The sequence below is a fragment of the Crocuta crocuta genome, unplaced genomic scaffold, assembly GCF_008692635.1.
Source record: "Crocuta crocuta isolate KB4526 unplaced genomic scaffold, BGI_CrCroc_1.0 scaffold93, whole genome shotgun sequence".
Classification (NCBI taxonomy): domain Eukaryota; kingdom Metazoa; phylum Chordata; class Mammalia; order Carnivora; family Hyaenidae; genus Crocuta; species Crocuta crocuta.
In genome coordinates, this window is record NW_027529641.1 from 9,813,681 (window position 1) to 9,837,005 (window position 23,325).

At 43.0% G+C, this 23,325-nt stretch overlaps 1 protein-coding gene across 4 annotated transcripts in view; it reads left to right on the forward strand.

Annotated features, from left to right (window-relative positions):
* The first annotated feature begins 799 nt into the window (after positions 1-799).
* CHRNA7 (cholinergic receptor nicotinic alpha 7 subunit) overlaps positions 800-23,325 on the forward strand; it is a 68,133-nt gene continuing 45,607 nt past the window's right edge. For all 4 annotated transcript variants that reach the window (XM_077762409.1, XM_077762412.1, XM_077762410.1 and 1 more), the window contains exons 1-2: positions 800-845; positions 13,476-13,585. In XM_077762409.1, the coding sequence (XP_077618535.1) occupies positions 843-845; positions 13,476-13,585 (113 nt within the window). In that variant the 5' untranslated portion in view covers positions 800-842. The remainder of the gene's footprint in view (positions 846-13,475; positions 13,586-23,325) is intronic.

The window sequence follows — 23,325 nt, forward strand, 5'->3', positions numbered from 1 at the left end:
TCTCATGGTTTGCCTCTCTCCCTTTCCCCCACCATTTCCGCCCTTCTTCTCCCCCTTGTTCCTCCGTCAAGTTCCTCCTAATCCTCCTATACGTGCAAACATATGATATTTGTCCTTCTCTGCCTGACTTATTTCGCTCAGCATAACACCCTCAAGGTCCATCCATGTTGCTACACATGGCCAGATTTCATTGTTTCTCATTGCCATGTAGTATTCCATGGTGTAGATAAACCACATCTTCTTGATCCATTCATCTGTTGATGGACACTTAGGCTCTTTCCATGTTTTAGCTATTGTGGAGAGTGCTGCTATGAACATTGGGGTACATGTGCTCCTATGCCTCAGCATTTCTGTATCCCTTGGGTAAATTCCTAGCAGTGCTATTGCTGGGTCCTAGGGTAGTTCTATTGTTAGTTTCCTTAGGAACCTCCACACCGTTTTCCAGAGGGGCTGTACCAGTTTACATTCCCACCAACAGTGTATTTTAAAGGGTACAAAGGAAAGTAAACTAAATCATTAGAAAGTGTCATCTCTGGGTGGTGGGGCTGTGAGGTTTTAATTTTTTCTTTATACTCTGCATTTTGTAAGTGCTCTATAATAAATGTCTGTTACTTCAGAATAAAGAGAAAAGCTTAATGCTGGGGAGATGCTGCTTGAGTGTGTTTGGAAGTGCTTGGTGCCTCCTTGTTTCCATGCATTCCCACAGCCCCAGTAGTATGATTCCTGCATGAATAATGGTATCAATTCTTCTTTTGTAAACCATGTAAACTGTATTTATGGTTCTTTCTTTTTCTTTGAAGGATGAGAAGAACCAAGTTCTAACCACCAACATTTGGCTGCAAATGGTAAGTTGAGACAAGGGCAGTCCTCTCCTGTGGGTCTTCCTGCTGTGGCTTCTCAGATACTCCTGCTTGAAATGTAGGGGAAGCAGAGGGCCCCTGAGAAGAGTCAGGACTGTCCTCCCTAACTCCACACATGTCAATATGTGAAGTAGAATGTCTGCTTTTGGGTGTTTCTTGCTGCATCCTGTAGGGCTCAGTGCACACATGTATTTCACTAGAGGGTGATTTGGGGAAATTTTAAAAGCACTTCATGCAAGACAAGTAATAAAATGAAGATCTATATTGTCAGTAACCTGTCTATAACCTGCACCATAACTGGTCTCCAAAGCTCAGGAGTACCTGCTTACTCTCTATGCCCTCTAGATGTGCATCATGGGAATCCTAGAGAGTTGCCTAAGCCAGAGGCTATCACAGTCATGCTTAGTGCTCTGGTGACCCTTCAAGAATTCTGAAATGCTGTATTCCATTCATGGATTTTTAGGTTGACATCTAAAATTCTCACCTAAATTTAATAAATTGCAAATGATGTCTCTTCCAGCAAACTGTAAATATTGGCATTTAAAAGTAAAACTGTTAGTCTCTATTTTAAGTGGAATCTAAATACCACAATGATTTGATGCCCATATCATTCATTTAGGAAATATATAAACAAGGCCTTCTTTAACTGCAGATATCTTGCACAGTCCCTTCCTTTTATTATTCCACTTGCATTGCTATGCCACTTTTCACACAGAACCTTATCCTAATGTTCTATAATTTCATGCTTGAAGGTTTTTTATCAATCACTCCATCTTGGTTCTCTCAAATGTAGATATTTACATAAAATTATCCTTTTAGACAATAAGTTATTTTTTTCTTCTGGATTGATTTAGGATTACAGTGATTCATCAAGGTGGCATTCATCTCTCTACCAAAAATGAGGCTTTATTTTAAGTTAATTCACATGTTAGTAGATGATGATATTTTTTATTACTAGAAATGAGACACTGATGCAGATTTCACCATCAATCCTATGATTTTTTAAAATAGATGCAGCAGTGTATCATTCATTAGGAAAGGTATTTCATTATAGCAATGTTAGTCAATTCCTTGAACTTCTTCCAGATTACATGCCAAAAATAATATAGTTTCATAGGAATATATTAGCTAATAGCTTGCTTAATTTCTCTTTCAATTTTGTTGAAAACAAGGAACTAAAAACCACCTGATCTTTGAAAGTTTTTGTCACCAAATTTTTAATACAATTCACACAGACACTGGTATATTAAATAGACCTTTTGTTTGCTTCCTGGGTCAATATTCCAAGGCAGGAGATAAGGGAAATTCCCTTTCTTTGTAAGGCAGAAGTCAGAGAAGTAAGTGTGGGGAAAGGGATAATCCCAGGTGGTTATTGGGCAGGTGAGTTTTAGGTTCACTTAAAGCCATCTGCTCTGTGTCCCTGGAGCAGGCTTCGCTATACATGAGATCCCTCACAGAACCTGCCTGTAATGAATAAAGCAGAGCCTTTGATGGATTTCCCTGCAGGATTTAAAGCAATATTCCCTAGTGAGCACATCCTACCCTTAGCCTTTGCACACCTGCCCTAGCTTCCCTCCTTTTGTCTGGGCATGTTGGGCTTGGGTCTGTGCTCCCCTTGCAGATGGCCCCTCTGTCCTGGGGCCTGGTGCGAGCCTTGCTGTCATAGTTGTCCCTGTTGCCTTTAAAGTCATGTCATAATATCTACAAGTTGTTCTCATTAGCATACAGACAAACTGCAGTTTGTTTGTCTCCATTACCCTCCCCAGTGACTCTGGTTTCCTTCTCACCTTTACAGCAATGTTCCTTCAAACAGTGTCCTCCCCAGCCATCCGTCCCCATTCTCTTCCCATGCATTCTCAGTTAAACTCACCTTTACCTGGCTTGGGGTGAGCAAATCACTAACCCCCAGATTGTGAATGCTATACTCTGAATAACGTTTTCTCCCCATTTTACTTTCTTTTTTTTCCAATTCTTTTTTTGCATTTTATTTATTTTTGAGAGACAGAGTGACACAGAGTGCGAGTGGGGGAGGGACAGAGAGAGGGAGACACAGAATCTAAAGCAGGCCCTAGGCTCTGGGCAAGCATTCAGCACAGAGCCTAACATGGGGCCTAAACCCATGAACCATGAGATCATGACCTGAGCCAAAGTCGGAATCTTAACCCACCAAACCACCCAGGCACCCCCAATCTTTTTCTTTCTTTCTTTCTTTCTTTCTTTCTTTCTTTCTTTCTTTCTTTCTTTCTTTCTTTCTTTCTTTCTTTCTTTCTTTCTTTCTTTCTTTCTCTTCTCTTTTTTCTTTCTTTTTTCCTTCCTTTCTTCCTTCCTGCCTTCCTGCCTTCCTTCCTCTCTCTCTCTCTCTTTCTTTCTTTCCTTATTTCTTTCTGAGAGAATGACAGAATTCACACATGAGTGGGAGATGAGCGGATGAAAAAGGAGAGAGAATCTTAAGCAGGCTCCATGTCCAGCACAGACCCCAAACTCATAACTCTGAGATCATGACCTGATTCAAAATCAAGAGTCAGTCACTTAAGTGAGCCACCCAGGTGCTCCTTTCCCTAATTTTTCGGTGAAAAAAAATTTTTTTTAACTTTTTTTTTAAAAAAAAATTATTTCTGAGAGAGAGAGAGAGACAGCATGAGCAGGGGAGGGTTAGAGATACAGAATCCGAAACAGGCTCCAGGCTCTGAGCTAGCTGTCAGCACAGAGCCTGACGCGGGGCTCGAACCCACAAACCGTGAGATCATGACCTGAGCTGAAGTCGGATGCTTAACTGACTGAGTCACCCAGGCGCCCCTTTGGTGAAAATTTTCAAGCATACCTAATACTTGAATTTATGGCAAGTTTATATCCTCACCTCTTAGATTCTGCAATTAGCATTTTAAAATTCTTATTCTATCCCATATTTGGATATTTATTCATCTTTCTATTAGTCTAGCTTATTTTTTTTTTTTTAGTTCAGTTCTAAGAGGAATAGTAGACAGTGGAGTACTTTCACCAGCATGTTTCAGCCAGCTCTTTGACCAGGGTTTCTTTCAAGGTAAAAATTTTGCATACAATACGATGTAAGATCCTAAGTGTACCACTCAGTGACTAGCCAGTAATGCTTTAAACTCCTCAGTCCCACTGTCCCATGAGGAAGCAGAACTCTGCCATCACTACAGGAGATACCTGGTGTCCCTTACCTGCCAATACCAGCTCTATCCTTCCACTCTCCATCAGGGGTAGAACACCTTTGTTCTTGTTTTTCCAGGGATTGATTTTTTTCCTTCTTACCTTGGGTCTCTCAGGAGCTTTTGGTAGAGTGAATTGATCCTTCTTACTGGAAATCCTTCTACATTTAGATACCTGTCCTCAGGTTTTCCTCCTAATTCTCTCATGTCTCCTGAGTTCCCTCTGTTGTCTCTTCATCTCTGTGCAGTCATTCCTTGTCTCAAGAGTAGGAACATCCAATATCCCGGCTTAAAGCACCAACCCAACTGCCTTTCTGGTGCCCCTCCCTACGTGGGGGCTCTTAAACCCAGTGTGTTCCTGACCATTCCCTTCTTTCCCTTTCTCATTTGCCCCCTCCATAGTGAAGGGAAGGGGGAAAAAAATCTTCTCTACCCTTTAAGGTCTTCCACATGTATTAATATTTAATTTACATGAGACTGATTAACAAGAGGAAAAAAAAACCCACAGAGTTTTATTATGTGCACATGGAGGCACAATAATAACTTTAACAACTTTGACACTTAAAGAAATGACAAAGGCAGATAGCTTTTAAACTTTTTAGACAAAGACAATAAATCCATGAGGAGTTAACAGGACAAAAAGCCTTAACTTCAAGAGCTTTAATTAGTAAGGAATTCTAAAAGGAATTTGGGCTGGGGTAGTAAATTAGTAAAAAGTCACAAGGGTTATTTAGACAGTCTTCTTGCCTCTAAATTCTCTATCTCTGGTAATAAGGACGTCTCTATCCCCTGATACAGGGAGAACACCTCTCACAGGGGAGATTTATTTCCTGCTTTCATTGGGACAGCGGAGGGTCTGAGTGTCCGTCTTGAACAAGCTATCTCTTAAGTAATTATTATTAATATATTATATATATTATAATATAAATTATTTTATTTAAAATAGTATGACAAAAGTGGCACATTTTAGGCAGCCTGTCCTTGACCCCTACAATAGCTGTCTCTGTTTGGGTAAATGGTAACTCCATGTATTCATTTGCTCAGATGAGAAGCCTCAGAATCACCCTAACTCTTGTCTTTCACTCCTACCTCTGATCTCGACCTTCAAAACAGAACCAAGCTCTTACTACTGCACATCAACCCCATTGCTTCCACCTTAGTCTAAACCAGCATCATTTCTCACCTGTGTTATTATGGAGACTCCTAGCTGGGTTTTGTGTTTCAGCCCTTACCTCCACTAGCAATGTCTGTTCTCAATATAGCAGTCAGTGTGATCCCAGTAAGAGAAGATGAAGGTTTAGCCACAGCCTCATTGGCACAGATCCTTCCAGGGGCTCCTGTCTCACCCAGTAGCAAGCTGAAGTCCTTGAGGTGGTCTTTGACTCTATCTGCCAGGCCCTTCCTTCTGCTACATCCTCCCCAGCCCTCTTCTTCTTGCTGTGCTCCCTGCCCTGCTTGATGCCGTACACACATCATCTACCTCAGAGCCTTTGTAATTGCTCCCCCTGCCTGGAAATCTTTTTCCCCAAGAGCCACTTGCTTTTCTTTCTCACTTCTTAGTAGTATCTACCTGAAGATCACCTTTTCAGTGAGGTCTTCTCTGCATTCTTCTAAACCCTACTATCTCAAACCCTCATCTATCCCTAGCCCACACCATTCTCTTCAACTCTGTTTTAGTCTTTCTGTGATACTATAACAAAATACCATAAACAGGGTGAGTTATTAACAACAGATATTTACTTCTCACAGTTCTGAAAGCTGGAATTCCAAAGTCATGGTGCCACCATGCTTGGGTTCTATTCAGGGATCTTTTGAGTTGCCTTTTTGTTGTGTCCTCACTTGGTGGAAAGAAAGTGCTAATCTCATTTGGGAGGGCTCTCTCCTCATGCTCTGATATCCCTCACACTGAGATTAGAGTTCAACATAGGAATTTGGGGGAACACAATATGTATTCCATAAGTCTACTTCATTTTGTTTTAAAAGCCTTTGTGCTATCTTTTGTATTGTTTATTTGTTCTCTGTCTCTGAGTCTCCATCTTCCATCTGGAATGTGTACGCTGGGAGGGCAGGACTCCAGTTCTATTTATACACTAATCTACCCTCAGCAGTCACGGAATAACTTTTGTGGAATGAATGAATGAAACAAAAAACTCAAGGTGAACCTAGGAAGGGCTAAGATATAATGATACAAAATCAAGCCAATTCTACCTCACATTTGAACACTGCCATGTAAGGTGAAGCTCTGGGAATTCTGGAAGATAACACAAATACTTCCTTTTTTATATAAATCCAGATATTCCCCATGTTTTCTATGGTACAGAGCTGCTGTTGACATTTTTTATTATATATAGAGAAACACCTAATATGCTTACTGCATATGCTCACTGCATATTAAGTCATAGACAAGTCTGTCTTCCTGGTGCCTACGTACTTAACCCTCAGTAAGCAAATGATCTTTAACAGCAAATATGATTTGGTAGTTTTTTTCAGAGAGTGTTGTTTTCTGGGAAAAAAGTAACTGGATTATTACTTATTGCATTGAGTTCAGGTGCTCCATAAATAAACATGCTTGCTTTGTCACTGGAGACCTCTAAATTTCTTTCAAGCACAACTTATTTCTAATTAATTCTTGCACCTGAAAGAATGTCTACAGCTTCATTTGTTTTAAAAATCACCTTTTTATCTCACTTACCTATTCAACTAATCTTTCTGAGTGCCTGCTATGGGGAAGACATGAAGTAGGTCATGTGAGGGGGACCCAGAAATGGAAGAGACTCAGTTTCTTCTTTTAAGCCTTTACAATCAGGCTATGCAATTTACAGTCTAACAAAAAGGTTAAAATATTGTGAACAAGTGACTCCCTAGAAGTATGGCAGGAGGCCAGCTGGTGGTGTGAACAGTGGAGTTCAGAGGTGGGAAAAATCTCTGCTTTACAAAAATGGAAGGGAGAGAAGGAAAGACATAGACCCTTCTAAATGTGAAAATCAGAGATCATTGGTGTGTCTAGATGCTCCATCATTAATTAATGCTTGTTTTCACATGCCTACCATCTGGAAACATGCTCGGTGCCAGCTAAAAAGCTTGTCTTCTTACAAAGCAGGGGTGACATTTTTATCTGGAAGGTGGCATCTGTAGCTCATGTAACAGCTGTAACATTTGCTTCTGAATGAATTTTAAGGAATCACAGATATCTTGGGTTTAGAACAGACCTTAACAGGTATCTAATCAAAACTCTTTCCCCCTGGGAAGCTTGACATTCTTGCTGAGGCCACAGCATGAAAATAAGGAACTTGGATGCCACCATGGAAGGCTTTGGAAGTTGTACCAAAGGGCCATTTATAAAGCCACCATCACCTAGAATCCTGCTTGTTATGTTCTTCAGCTGGTGACCAGCCTGGCCTGACCTAGCCTGAATAAAAGGCATGAATAAAAAGCAAAGCTCCATATCGAAGACCAGCAGGGCAGGAAACCCAAGGGAGGGAGAAATATGGACAGGAGAGGACAGAAAAATCAAGGAAATTGCCTTCAGCCACTTTTCTTTCCCAGAGCTTCATGTTGCTGAATTGCTACATAATCTTTTCCCCAGGGCATTTAAATTCTGAGGTCACTATTCTGTAAATTAGAGATTCTCTATACAGTTAGAATAGAAGCGCAGAAAAGTAAAATAAATTAATTAAATTCTCTTTTGAGTTACAGTTTATTATTTTGTTTTCCTTTCCTTTACTTCCCCTTGATTTTGCAGGACTTTCTGATTATTTAGATAACCTGAAGGAAGAGAAGATTGCTACTCTTTATAACTCTTCTTATTCCTAGGAAGAAGCAGTTGGGATAGTTTCTCTATAGATTAGTTTTATCATTTTGGGAGGGCTGTCAGATATGATCTGATTTAATCTATAAGAAGAAGTAGCAGAATCATTTCAGTTTCTGAAGAGACAGTTGAGCCATCCAAAGACTTGCCTGTGCTTTTCAAAAGAATCTGGCTTCTCTTATTATGGAATTTTAACCATTCTTCTGACTCTATATTTTTCATCCTTATGTTTATTCCCTATTTTTTTATTTCCCAATTATGTATTCTAATTATGGAATGAATAGCTTTCACATTGTAGAGTGTTAGGTTGTAAACCATGTTTACTTATAAAATATTTACCTTTTTAATTGCTGCATTCTCTGCCATTTCATCTCTGAGAAATGCTGCACCTTATTTTCATACACAAGCTAGCCAGTGGATTGCTTAGGACCCTCATAACAACCCATAGTTAATAGTGATTTCAATCATTATGTCACAGTGGGAGAAAAAAGTGCTGGGGGCTGGAGGAAGAAGGAGACCCACTTTATTCATCTAAAATCAAAATAGTTGACTGGAAGAATATTCAAAACATATATGTATGGAGTTTTCCAACACCAAGTACATGCTGTCTTTCACACCAGCAACCAATTCTCTGATTCTCAGGACAACTGCTGGGTAAATACTCTCTACTTGGAGTGAGCATCAGATCCTACAAGTTAAGGACTCAGTCCCACAAGACTATCCCCACGTCAGATGCCAGCTGCAAAGGAGGTGTACAGGCTACCCACACTTCTATCCATCAGAGTTTGAATGCATAACAGCTCATGGATTTCAAGAAAAACACTTCTATTTACCAATTTATTATAAGTAATACTGGTCAGGAACAGTTGAACGGAAGAAATGCATAGGGCAAGGTGTGGGGGAGGCCCAGAACTTTCATGCCCTCTGTGGGCTAGTTACTGTCCTGGCACTTGGATGTGTTCACCAATCTGGAAGCTTTCTGAATCTTGTCATTCAAGAGTTTTCATAACCCAGTCTCCATTCTCTCTCCTCTCCCTGGAGATTGAGGTTGGATGGGGCTGTAAGTTCCCACTCTCTAATCAAAGCTTGATCTCTCTGATGACCAACTGCATGTTGGCTACCTGAGATGATCTGGGGACCCCACCCTAAGTCACCTCACCTCATTAGAATAACCTCAGGGCGGCTTAAAAGGGGCACTATATGAATAATAAGAGACACTCCTATTCTCAGGAAATTCCCAAGATTTTAGAAACCCTGTGCTAAGCACCTGGGATGTAGACGAAATATGTTTCTTATTATACCATAATGTATTTAAAAAAAAAATCAAAACAAAACAAAGAAAATGTTCCCTTCTCTTTCATTATCTTGCCATAAATATTTCCATGCATGTGCATGCACACACAAAGTTTCCTACTGGCTCAAGGCAGGTGCTAATGGGACCATGGGAGAATTAGGGTTCTATGGTACGTCTCAGATCAAGGGCCCCTTACTCCCTTGTACGTCCCCTTAACAACTCCACATAATCCTGTCTTGAATATTTAATGAGAAGGAATCCCACAGAATTAGGAAGAGAAGGAAAGGCACAGACTCTTCCAGATGCTCTGGGAGTATTGGTATGTCTAGACTGACACTTATTATCAAGTACCCAATGTGCCAGGCACTGTCTGTAGGAAGATTTTGTTCAGGGCCTCTTGCCCTCCAGTGACATGAGTGGGGAATGAGTGCTTTAAAAGGATAAAAAAGCTCCTTCTGGAACTCAATTATTTACAAGCCTCTTTACACATCCATTCTTCAGAAATGCTCATGGAAACCTGGGGGGGGGGTCTCCTGCTCCCAGGGCACACAGCCCCAAGGTTTCTGCTCTGGCTCCCAGTGCCTAGTTGATGGGGCTTCTGCACCTTTACCTGTAGCTTGGTTATTACAGCTCTCCTGTCCTGTAGTATCTTATGAAGTGGAGAAATTCCCCACCCCCTTTTTTAAGCCATCATTTGTCACATGCCTACCAGGGCCACATGACTTACCTAATGCTGCACACATTTCATCCTTCCAGCACCATTGTGCCCTTTGAGGCAGGCATCTGTGAGGAAGCTGCAGCTCTGAGAGAGGGATTTGCCTTGTTAAAAAAAAAATGCAACCGAGTAAACTTGAAGATCTAATTGACTTTATTAAAGGATATGTGAGTTGGGCAGCACTCCATATAGCAAGTAAAGGGAGCTTTCCATTGTACAAAATGAAAAGGTTTTATAGGATAGAGGGTGGGGCAAGCAAGTTATAAGCAAGAGAAAAGAAAGGATTGTTTCAGGCATGGAAACCTTACCTTTTGGGAAAAGGCAGAGGGTTTATCAAGCAGATTATCTCATCTTCCACTGGGGGATGGACAGGGTCCTGTGACCGACAGATGACTTCACTGAGGCTGATCAGAAAATTCCTGACTGACCCTTTAAGATTTAGATTTCTGTGGGAGATTGAAAATGCAGTTAAGTGGGGCGCCTGGGTGGCTTAGTCGGTTAAGCGTCCGACTTTCGCTTAGGTCATGATCTCGCGGTTCGTGGGTTCGAGCCCCGCGTCGGGCTCTGTGCTGACTGCCAGCTCAGAGCCTGGAGCCTGTGTCTTCCTCTCTCTCTCTGACCCTTCCTTGCTCACGCTTTCTCTCTCTCTCCTAGAAATAAATAAAAATATTTAAAAAAAAAGAAAATTAAAAAAAAAAAAAGAAAATGCAGTTAAGTATTAAGCCCCAGTTTGGTGACTTGGCCTAAGTAATTTTGGGCCTGTGTTTTTGTTGTTGTTTGTTTTTAATGCTTATTCATTTTTAGGTGGGGGAGGGGGAGAGAGAGAGAGAGAGAGAGAGAGAGAGAGAGAGAGAATCCAAAGCAGTCTTTGCACCGAATACAGAAGGCCTGATATGGGGCTTGAACTCAAGAGCCATGAGATCATGACCTTAGCAGAAGTCAGACACTTGGCCTACTGAGCCACTCAGGTGCCCCCGGTTGTTTTGACATCCTGCTTGAGCTCACACAGCTGGACTCTGCCACAGCCTTGGTGTAAACCCAGGTCTGCCTGATTTCCACAACTCTCTGCAGCCCCTTTTCTGCCCTGAGGGTGGGGGAGACCCAATTTGGTTTTTTTTTTTTTTTCCAAATTTTTTTAAATATTTTTTATTTATTTCTAGGAGATAGAGAGACAGCGTGAGCAGGGGAGGGTCAGAGAGAGAGGGAGTGACAGATTCTGAAACAGGCTCCAGGCTCTGAGCTGGCAGTCAGCACAGAGCCCGACGCGGGGCCCGAACCCACGAACCGCGAGATCATGACCTAAGCGAAAGTCGGACGCTTAACCAACTAAGCCACCCAGGCGCCCCCCAATTTGGTTTTTGAATCAGCAGATGGGAGGCTCCTTCAGACAAGATGAACAGCCCCCATCTGCCAGTGGAGAGAGATTGGGTTAGAGAAGCAGCAATGGTAGAGCCTACTCAGCACTATTCTTGAAGTCAAATAATGCAGTTCTGAGTCCCGACCCAGTGGCTGACTGAAAGGATGTTGCTTCTCTGTTCTCTGGTCTCCCCTTATAAATAGGAAAAATAATCATACTGATATCCCTGGATCATGGTAAGCAAGGTGTACACATGACACTGAGCAAACAAAATGGTCAGGATACATGCCCATGGGACACATGCAGCTAAGATGATAGGGCACGTTGGAGGAGATGTGAAGTTGCTGGGGAGGCATACTGCAGCTCACACATGGTGCCATCTGAAGAGGCTGAAGTCTGACCAGCCAAGTGGTTCTACTTCCCTGCCTTCTCTTCCTGTTGTGCCCATCACTTCAGCAGGTGGGGGAGATGGGCATTTGCCTGCCATGCCTACCTTCACTATGGGAGCCCTATGACCATGATTAGCATGGTGGCAATTGTGGCGGTGACAGGCATCCCAGGGTGAGATATGAGATCCTGGTAAGGAAGGCACAGGTGTTGAGTGTGGAAGGGCTTATCCCCTTGGTAAGGGAGAGAAAAGAAGGAATCACTGGGAAAATGGTGCAGAGACAGAGCAGGCTGGAGCAAACACAGTTTAGTTTGTGCCTAGACATTCCTGAAAACCAGCTTCAACAAAACTGACCCTTCTGGGTACTGTCCTTCTCCTCCCCTTGCATCTCCTCCCCTCTTATCCCCTCCCCTCTACAAACTACCCACATCAATTAAAAATATCAGTAGGGCGGCTATATCCTAAATGCCCCGGATGATTTTTCAGCACATTATACATTGACAAATCTTTATTCTCAGAGGCCCATGGCTATAAGGTGACATTACTCACCTGGCTATTCCCTCTCATCTGACTTCGTATGGTCCCAGAGCTGGGACAGCCTTTTCAAATGGCCTGCCTGTCCTCTCCAGAGGATGGTGAGATCTGTGGGACGTGCTATGTGATGATCTATAATGCCTTGGCTACAATTCCCAATTCTCAATAGTTATGAAAATTAAAGAATTTTTGTCCCCTGTGATGTTGTTTTTGTAACTTAGCATCAAACTCACTGGGTCTAAAATTAAACTGAAATAAATGTGCAATGGAGGCATTTATTTTTCTTACTTAGTATCAGTATGCACATTTTGCTGCAGAAATAATGATATGTTTGATGATGGGAGTTGCTTTGATCCCAGCTGGAAGTGAGGCATCACGTACCTTTCTAAATCTGAGAAGATCTGAGATCCATATCGTGGGTGGCCCCAGGGAAATTGAATACAGGATGGGACATTTACTGGGGGTCTGCCTTGATTATGGCACATTTGTAGGAGATGCTGAGTCCAAACAGACCTGCAACCCTGGCTCGATGTTGCTGTTTGTATAGCAGCGTAGGTGGGACCCTACCTGCGCAGTCTTTACAGAGCTTGTGGACCCTAGGTAGGGCTGGGCTGTGTGGTCCTGACAAGGGTCCCTAGGCATGGACCTTCCTCTGTCAAAGGTCACTCAAGAACCAAGAGCCTGACCTCAAGGAAATGCACTTGTGTTGGTGTGTTTATGACTATTTCCCGAGTCCCCGTCTTCAATCTTGTCCTGATTCAGGATTTTACTGTCAAGACTGTGTGTTTGCATTTTGGGGTTGTGGCATCAGAAATGCTGTTCCTGCATGAAAATAAGGATTCCTGTCCAAAAACACATCCTCCTTAGAGGCTTCTGAGAGGTTCCCCAGCAGCTGCACAAAGTTATTTCATGGAAATAAATATTCTTCATTTTTCTAGCTTGGTTCTTATTCCAGTTGAAATAAGTGAATTTATTTTTTCAAAGTGTCCTTTCAGTAGAGAAGTTTGAAAGCAAAACAGTTACTCATTTGGCTAGGAAAAAACCCATCTGCTGTGGGAGGGGAAGGCTTTGGGGCATGCAGTGGACCAGAATTAACTTTAATGCTACTGTCTGAATGTGGTCATGGTGACAGCAGGATCTTAAATGTGATTTTTATGCTGTTCATGGTCATTTTGCAAGAGATTATTTAATTCTCAGTTTCCATATATTTTGTAGATAACAATTCAATTATGTAAATAAGTATCTGGAACTCTGTTTGGCCTTGAATGTATCTAATAATCCCTTATAAGATATATTAGTAGGCAAGGAAGCAAAGTGCTGCTAATGTCATTGTCTGTGTGTGTTAGTCTTGGACAGATCACTATTTACAATGGAATATGTCAGAATATCCAGGCGTGAAGACTGTTCGTTTCCCAGATGGCCTGATTTGGAAGCCAGACATTCTTCTCTATAACAGGTAAGCACACTGGGCAAATGGAGAAATGGTTTTATTTTTGTATATATGTAATAACCAAGCATATTTGAATATTTTATAGAAGTGCCAAACACATTATCTGTAATTTGAGACCGTTGCTGCCCCTGATGCTTTGTAAATGGCCAGGCCTTTGAGAAGCATTCTGACCCCCTCTCCCATGTTCTCTGGCTTGGCATGCAGGCTTGCATTACCCAGCACTCTGCCCAAGATGGCCACGTCTATAGGGCTGTGCATTATAGGAACATATATACTTTGTGCATATTGGCACTAAGGCATTTTCACATGTGGAAGTATCTTTGCACCTGAATGGCAGCAGTTATGGTCACAGCATGTTTCTGACCCTTGGCATGCATGATTGAAGTCCACTGTTTGGACCCAGGTCCTCACCTGATGCATTTCCCATTGTGCATTAGGAGAGTCCTGCTGCCTGTAGTTGGGTGCATAAGTACCTTCACCTCTAGCTGTGCTGAGAAGCTTGTGATACAAGTGGAGTACTGGATAGAAGAAAGACAGATAACAGTCATATTCTAATATGGATTAAGAGCAGGACTCCTGCACCTGTGGCCAAGAAGTGAGAGATTCATAAGTGAAACGGGACAGTCTGATTTGTAGACCAGATGCCCAAAAGGCAAGTATTCAGGCAGGGTAAATTTCTCGAAGCACCAATTTTTTTTTTTTAATAGTTTATTGTCAAATTAGTTTCCACATAACACTCAGTGCTCATCCCCACAAGTGTCCTCCTCCATGCCCATCCCCCCCTCCCCCCACATCCATCAGTCCTCAGTTTTTGTCAGCATTCAAGAGTCTCTCATGGTTTGCTTCTCTCCCTTTCCCCCACCATTTCTGCCCTTCTTCTCCCCCTTGTTCCTCCGTCAAGTTCCTCCTAATCCTCCTATACGTGCAAACATATGATATTTGTCCTTCTCTGCCTGACTTATTTCGCTCAGCATAACACCCTCAAGGTCCATCCATGTTGCTACACATGGCCAGATTTCATTCTTTCTCATTGCCATGTAGTATTCCATGGTATAGATAAACCACATCTTCTTGATCCATTCATCTGTTGATGGACACTTAGGCTCTTTCCATGTTTTAGCTATTGTGGAGAGTGCTGCTATGAACATTGGGGTACATGTGCTCCTATGCCTCAGCATTTCTGTATCCCTTGGGTAAATTCCTAGCAGGAAGCACCAATTTTTTTAAAAATTTTTATTTATTTATTTTTGCTAAGCTACATAATCAAAATAAGGGGATCCAGAGGATCTCTTCTCAGTAAGGTTTAGATTGTGATAACAAGCGTAATATAAAAGAAAGATATTTCCTAATTGCAACAGCTGCCTTTGGTCCTAAGGAGGCCCCATGCCTGCCTTAGAAAACAGTGTGACCATTGGCCACTGTCCTTTGTTGTCACATGGTGATTCTGGGACCAGCTGATGTGTTTGTCCTACACTGACTGTTTCTAGAAGGCTGAGTAATTTCATTTCTTGTGAAGACTTTTTTTTTTTTGAGATAGAAATAAAATAAGTTTTTATTAGAACCTTTGTTTTATTCAAAGAACTAGATCCATTACTTCTGAACCTCTTTCTGCAAGTCTCTCTCAACACCTCAAATCACTCTTCTAACATTCCCTTTCTGATCAGTCAGTAAATATTGGCCAAGCACCCACCATACAGTCTGCAGCCCCCCAGACTTCCTGAACTTAAGGCAAACAAATCAGTGCTTCTGTTCCAAAGTGACAAAGTCATGGGGACCTCTCAGAAGATGGGTGATAGGGCTATACATGGCTCAAACTGAGGCACAGCTGGACCTGATCTTTGGCATTCTGCCATCTCTCTTACAAGTATGAACTTGTTTCTTCCCATGAAAGGTGTTCATAGAACTTTTAATTCTGTCTTTCTTGCTGGCACTTAGATTTCATTTGAATCATTGGGCCTGTTTCTAGAAGAATATGATTCCCTTCTGATTTGCTGCTACTGCTCAGCTTCTTAAATTAGTTCAGACACCTGAGCTCTGAAACATGTCTAAAGTCAGAGTAAGTGGTTGTCCCTACTGAGTAGGTGAACCACATGGAACCCTATGGCTAATCTTTGGGTCATTAGTTTCCAAGTGCTGACATAACAAAAGACCACAGAAATGGATTTTCTTTCAAAGGCTGAAAATCCAAGATTAAGGCATCTGCAGGTTTGGTTTTTTTTCTGAAGCTCCTCTCCTGTAACTTGTAGATGTCTGTCTTCTCTCTGTGTCTTCACATGGTCTTCCCTCTGCACATGTCTGTGTTCTCTGATCTATTCTTGTGTGGACAACCATCACATTGGATTAGAGACCACTCAAACAACCTCATTTTAACTTAGCTACCTCTTTAAAGCCTCCAAATACAGTCACATACTGTGGAACTTCAACATATGAACAAATGTGAATTTGGAGGGGAACACAATTCAGCCCCTAACAGTTGACTGCTTAAGGACAAAGAGGCAGCATTGGAGAAATCTGGGTATAAATCTTAACTATAATATTTAGTAGTGTATACACGTTAAGTCTCAGATTCCTCCTTTGCAAAATGGGGGAGATGCCAGCTTCACAGAGTTTGGAAGGGATAACTCTGCATATGTACCAAGCATGCTTAGTATGGTACTTGGCAAAGACTGAATGCTCAGTGATGGTGGTTGTGCATTTATAGGCATGGTGATGAGGATTTCTGCTCAGAGTAAGATGATATGACAATTCAAAAAGAAATGTCAATAATGTTTTTGTATTTTGCCTAATTTAGTTCTTTTTCATTTGAAATCAAGAATAGATGTTACAATGTGGCAGAATCTTAATGAGTTTATAGAGGTAGTTCTTATCAGTTATATGTAGGACCTCAAAACCTAATAAATAAAATGTTTGATGCTTCTAATGTTCTGGCTAATGAAGAGTTACCATGTATTCTGAATGCAAACTGAATTTCAAGGAGCAAAGATGCAGTCTCCACCTGCTGTCATCAGAGAGCAGGCCCTCAGAAATAATGCTACTCCCCCATATCTGACCCAACTGATGGTCAGAACCCCTTTCCTCTCATGTTTCCTCTTGAGCTCTAAATAACTATCTTTCTCTTTTCTCTTTTCCTCATCTTCCTATTGACCACATCCACAAGCTTCTATCATGGAATATGTAGAAGCTGCCTCCTCTTTTGCTTTAGTTTTTCTGAGAAATGGGATATAGAACTTCCTTTCTGAAGTAACTGTTAAATATATGGCTTGCATGTCCACATGGACATGATGTAGCATAAGCAGGTTACAGAATACATGTAAGCCAGTCATAGACACAGTGTCAGTTATCTTTTGATGCTTGAGAGGCTCTCCTGAACTTGATGTATTAAAAAATGTATGCATATTACTTCTCACCATGCTCTGGGCTGACTGACCCATGCGGTGGCCTGTCTGTTTAAGTCAGTTGTAGGCAAAAAGCAGGGGGCTGGGGCTCTGATGGGCTAGCATGTGTGGAGCCACACACACCCCCAGATGCTGGTGGGAGCTCAGCTGGGACAGTTACCTGTGCCACCTTTACTTCTTCATAAGCCTTTTCCACTGGACACAGGCAACCCCCAGTGTGGTGGCAGGAAATACTCAGAGAGGAAGCAAATCGCACCTACCAGGTTCCTTAGAGACAAGCACAAGATTCCCAGAACAGCCCTGCAGAGTAGGCAAGGTCTCAGCCTGGATCAGGGAAGAAGTCAGCCTCACCTCTCTAGGACACACAGGGAGGGAGGGAAAGGAACACGAAGGTGTGCTCTATGGAAGGGAAGAGGTGAAACAGGAAAACCAGATTAGAGTTGTGGGGAGAATGAAGGAATAAAACAGACATTTGTAATGAAGGAACACTCAGTTAAGTGCACGCTGGAGGGACTGGTAGGAGGGAGAGAGAGAGTAGGTAGGCAAGCAGACAGAGTTTCCAAACACAGAGTGATAAGGATTATCCCCTGCCTCTATTTGCTGGCTTCCCTCTGCTGTCTGGACACAAGTCAGATGGCCTGGCCCACAGTGGTGAGTGGTCCAGTCCACCCCTGCAGCTGCCTCTTACACCTACTATTCCCCAGCTAGATGTTTGTCTTTCAGCTCCTTTGTGTTTCTGGACTCTTTTCCACTACAAGACATTTCTGTGAGCTCCCCTCTTGGTGTGGAAAGCTCACCCTTCTCTCATCCCTCAGACCTCAGCTTGACTCCCCGTTTCACTAAGTTCCTAGTGTGTCTCTCTGTCATGCTATGTCACAGAAAGGTGTTCCTGTCCCCCATGGCACATGGGCTCTGCCTCCTTCCACCAGTGGTCTAGAGAGTGCTTAATCAATATTTGTGCCTGGACATTATGGAAGGAGGAAGGGGGAATGCAGGAATTAAGAAGGGGGAAAGGGATGGATCTGTGTGACATGGGTGCTGCTAAGAACAGTAAGAGAAGAAAGGAAGGAAATCATATTGGCAAGCTAGAAAATATGAACCTGTGCCTGAGCCAAAAAATTGACACAGGAAGTAGCAAAAACAGGTTTGAATTTAATAGGATCTTGACCTTCTGATATTCTGTTATTGGAGATTTTGAGAGATGTTGAGCTTAATACTTTCTGCCAGCTTCCAGGCACTCCAAATAGTATGTTCTCTCAGTAGGCTTAAGTGATGGTTCATTAAATTGTTATGTTTGCAGGGGGAGCTTTCCCTTAAGGAGGGGGGCATGCCATCATTCTGCATAAGCCATGGTTTTGAAAGGAGCATTGATTCAGGTTAAGGGAGGCATCACAAACATGTTCGTCACATTTCTTGCTCAATTCTGGTTTGATATTGGAGTCCAAGCTTGAGCCACTAATGGTTTTTGGGATATAATACATTTTTCTGTGTTTGAAGAGGCTGGGTCATTGCAAAGCAGCCATCTTGGCATCATTTCTGGGATGGGCTGCTTTATTTCCCTGATGGATGGTGAACAAGTTACAGTGCTGCCAGCCAGCTGGCCGGGTTGCTCTGAGGAGAGGACGGGCGCTGATAAAAGCATCCCTGCTGGATGCTGATCCCAGTATTTTCTTGGTTGCTTTATTCTGCTGTACTTTAAGCCTGCAGTTCAAGGATTTTTCTGAACACAATCCTGCTCAAAGTGAGTGGCAATTGTGGATAGCTTTTCATGATTTTCCCATTTGGGCAGAATAAAAGGCCTCATTCTTATCAGTAGTCGGCTTGCAGAAGAAAGGCTGAACTGCTGTGACACCTTGGCTGCCCCTGCCTTCACTGTGCAACCATAGGCAGCTACCTCAGTCTCTCTGGGCTTCTCCATTCTTAAGCTGCTCAGTCAGAAAATCCTGTGATAATAGTGGAATCTTTGTTGATGAGTATATTTGAAGATGTTTTTATTGGCTCTGTATTTTTAGGACATGAAGTATCAACCACTCCTTTCATATAGCCTGTACAAAGCTGTATTTGCATATCTGCAGACTCATGTTTGCCTCTGAGATTAGAGCCCTTTGGCTATAACCCTCTTTCTGTCACATACTCCCATGACCCTGTGGCTGGTAGCAGAGCCTGGAGAGGGGGTGATGTATGCAGGACATGCCTGGGTGCACTGTGATCCATCTTATGAAGGTTAATAATTGTGTGCTGATCAGACAGTCACACAATGCTGATCAGTCATCAGGGAGTCTGATTTGGTTCCAGAAGTCAACTGACAACAAGTATTTCAGCATATGGTTTATAGATTTTTTTTTTAGACAAAGAGAGAGAAATAGCACTGTGAGTGCCAGAGGGGCAGAGAAAGAGAGGGAGAGAGAACCCCAAGCAGGCTCCACACTGTCAGCACAGAGCCCGATGTGGGAAATCAAACTCACAAACTCACAAACCATGAGATCATGACCTGAGCTGATACCAAGAGTTCAATGCTTAACTGAGCCACCCAGGTGCTCCTAAGTACATGGTTTATTTGAGAGAGGAAGTGAGTGAGAGAAGGGAGGGAAGATAATATATGCATTAAAAACGCATTAAAAAGTAGGCTACTGCTCTAAGCAGTAGGACCCACTCCCACTGGAGACCTCCAGTGAGACTGTTTACCTGTCAACTGCCTTCTGTGATAGATTGACAGCTGCTTCCAGGCATGGCAGCTCCCTGACACCAGCTCTGCTTGCCTGCCCCATGCATGGACTGAGTGCATGCTGGTGGCCAGAGCCTCAAGCCTCAAGCTGGGCTTAGAAAAGGCAGCTGCAGGGCTTTGTGTCCAAGAAGGACAGCTGTTGACGTGGTCAGCTACAGCACACGTGAGTTGCACACTCAAATTTCAGTTGTTGTCATCATTGCCTGATTGAAGTTCCAATTCTGACTCCTGGTGGGGAGGACAGCAGTGAAGTGAGTAGAAAGGAGAGCTTCATAAGGGCTTAGGATGTTTCTGAGCCAAAGCAGAGAGGAGACAGACAGGTAGCAAAGATAACAGAGAAGAGCCGGCACCTGCATCCTTGTAAGTGGATGCAGCCCCACTGTAAGCTTCATGTCTTATCATGGTATCACATCAGTCCACATAAGGAATAAGATCTTAGGGAGCAGATCTCTTATTTAATTTAATGCCTCTTGAAGAAGGTTACCCAGTTGGTGTTCAAGGGCCCAAATTACAGTCGTGGCTGGTCTGGGGCTGGGAATGGGAATGGGAATGGGAATGGTATTTTGGCCATCACCAAAATAATATGAGTTAGTAGGTCTTGGATGCAGCATGAATCTCGAATTAAGCAAAAGTAATTTTGCAGCTTTCAACCTCCCAGAGAATGAGGTTTTGGGATGTGTTGTTATAGAATTATCCACATTATCAAATATTCTAACGTAATCTGGAGGGAGGCTGTTTCTAACAAGATGTGGTGGGAAGAGTGGAGCTGTCCCGTTTTTAAGAAGTGAGTGGAAGTGACCACTCTATGTGTAAATCTCCAAAATCATCCTCTGAGCAGTCTGTCCAAACCTCCCCTTTCTCATCCCTGCCCCTTTGATGTTTATTTTTAATTTGTTCATTCACTGAACCAATATTTAGTGAAGGCTTACAGGCTGTTATCACATACTGTCCTAGGGTCTGAGGACACAGCAATGAACAAGCCAGACAAAAATCCCTGTGCTATAGACAAATAGAAGATGGGAGCACACAGGCCAGATATCAGGGATTCCACAAAAAAGAAAGTAGGGAGAGCATATAGGGAGTGGTAGAGCCTCAGGTAGGACGTAAGCCAACAGAAGAGCCAGAAAGAAGTGGAGGAACAAGTCATAGAGCATCAGCGAGGTAAACATTCTTGATGGAAAGAGTAACAAGTGCACAAGGCCTTTCACGGAAGGTTGTGGAAAACCTTGTAATGTGAGAACAAAACAGACAAAAGAGAAAGATGACTGAGTGGCCTATGGCATGCTATGTGTGGTTACAAACACCTCCCAGGTTATCAGAAACTATCTTGGGCTGTGTCATGGTGTTTGAACTACTTTACAACTCTGTAAGTTCTAGGAAACCAAAAGTAATGCACAGGATTCCAGTTCATAAGGAAGCAAATGGATTTTGTCTGGTGGACTGATTCCTGTTAACAGATCTGATCCATGATCCTGGCTGCCTTTGTATGTGTTGGCTTTTTGGATGCTTCTTGGAATTGGTTTTTGACACCTTGCTTGTTCCCTCATTAATTAATGACTTAAGTAAAAACTTTGACACATGTTTATATTCGTGCAAGTGTCATTTTTTTTATCTTTGAAAAAAAAATGATCTTTTATGACCACCCTAAAATGGAAGCATGCCATCTGGGTCTGTCCAGGAACACAAGGGGTGGTGTGGCTGGAGTGCATGGGTGGAGAAGGTCAGAGAAGTGATGGGGTGTGGCCCAAGTGTTGGAGGTCTTGGCTTTTACTGTGAGTGAGATGAGAGAGGCTCACATCCTTTCTGTAGAATTCCATTTCTTTTTTTTTTTTTTGCTCTGAATAATTGTTAAAATACTTATTAATATTCTTCATCTGACTTCTCCTTCTGCTATCAACTGATTCCCATCCCATGGTTATTTTGTTCAGAAGTTACCTGTTCTTCTCTGCTTGTACACTTCTCCCAGCTGATGGCAGTGGATGTGTTTTGCTTTTATTATTTCCTTTAGCTTCTTGGAAATGTTGAGGGAGGGAGGGCACATGAACACATGTTGTCATTCAGCCATTGTCAGCCTAGTTACCTGTCTACCTAGCCTGACTTGGAGCCCAGCCTGTCTGCACTGGAAAGCGTGGACTGTCCCTAGTGGACCTTTGGCACCTCTTCCTGGTTCCACTCTTTCTGCAAAGGGCTGGATGGCTCCAGAGGCAGTCTTTACATCCACATTTTCAGGGCAGGATACTGGTGCTCAGAGAGGTCCAGCCACTTGCTGAAGGTCACCCAGCAGGGTGTGCCTGACTCCAGAGTCTCATGTCCCCAGGCTGGCCTGCCTCTGGTCATACTTTTTTAGAGCTCTTTTATTTTCCTGTAACTTAGACAAAGCAAAATAATTCCTCTCTTTCTCACTCTGAGCTGACTCTGCTTTTAGACCTTCTCTGGACTTCTCTATTGTCTTTCATTCTGGAAAGGTGAGTCTGTCTCTTCCTGGTTTCAGAGCATCTGACATCCAACTTTTCTTTCACCAAATCCCCTGCCAGCCAGAGCAGGATGACAAAATGCAAACCACTGTGCAAGTATTTGAGCAGAATTTCAAACAGAGGGCCAGGTGCTGCAGTGAACAGTTTTCTAGGGATGGCTTTGCGTCCAGATGACCCAGGCAAACTGTCTTTCTGCCTCTGGTGAAGGCCAGTCCACTGAGTGCCAGCCCCCTCCCTCCACCATGAGGGCCTCACGAGACTGATTGAGTCAAAGAGCATGGCTTTTGGAGATGAGCTTATTGATCTTAGTGACATCGGACACAGAGCCAACATGATTGTAAGGGTCTGTGTAATAAATATGTGAGACAAGAATTCGATGGGAAGTTCAGTCATCATCATGAGCTGCCTGAGAGAAGGACTAGACAGGTAGCACAGTGGTGGGGGCCAAGGTCAGCTCTTGCCTGTCCTCCTCAGACTGCTGTGGGGGTCCCTGCAAATTTCCACTGCCCACTCAGGGCTGTATTCAAGGCTGTCTGCGTGGAGGAGCACATAGGAGTTTGTTATTCAGAGGAAGAGACTCAAGAAAGAGAAAGTGGCCCTCCCCAGCAAGCCTTGAGAGGCTCACCTACAGAATGCACTGCCCAAGCAGAATGTGCCTTGTGGAGTATATGAAAGCCTGGAGAAGCAGGGACTTTAACTTGCAGGGCAATGGCACAGGCGTGATGTGGCTGATGCTGTCATTACCTACTATGTGTGAGATGCTGTGCTTCCAAGAGGACACACATTCAGTGTCCTGGAGACCCTTGTAATCAGTTAAACACCACTTTACCCTGGATGGCCTCATCTGATTTGATTTCATGGCTGGGAATTAAAATCCCCAGTTCATCTGTTTCTGAGATTAGATGGCCTGTGCACCGAACCACAGCTTTGACTCCAGGCCTTTTTACTTTCCCCAGGGCTTAACACCTTCTTCCTGGGTATTGACAAGGGCTCAGAAGATCACCTTACAGGGGAGAAATGATGTGTGCCAGTGATCTGGCATCTTAGAAAGATCTGGAAGAGGGAGAGCCTCATTCAGAGGATGGAGGGAAGTAGTTGTCTGTGGGAGGATGGCTATACCAGACCTGTCTGCCTGGGATAGTCCTGGGTTTT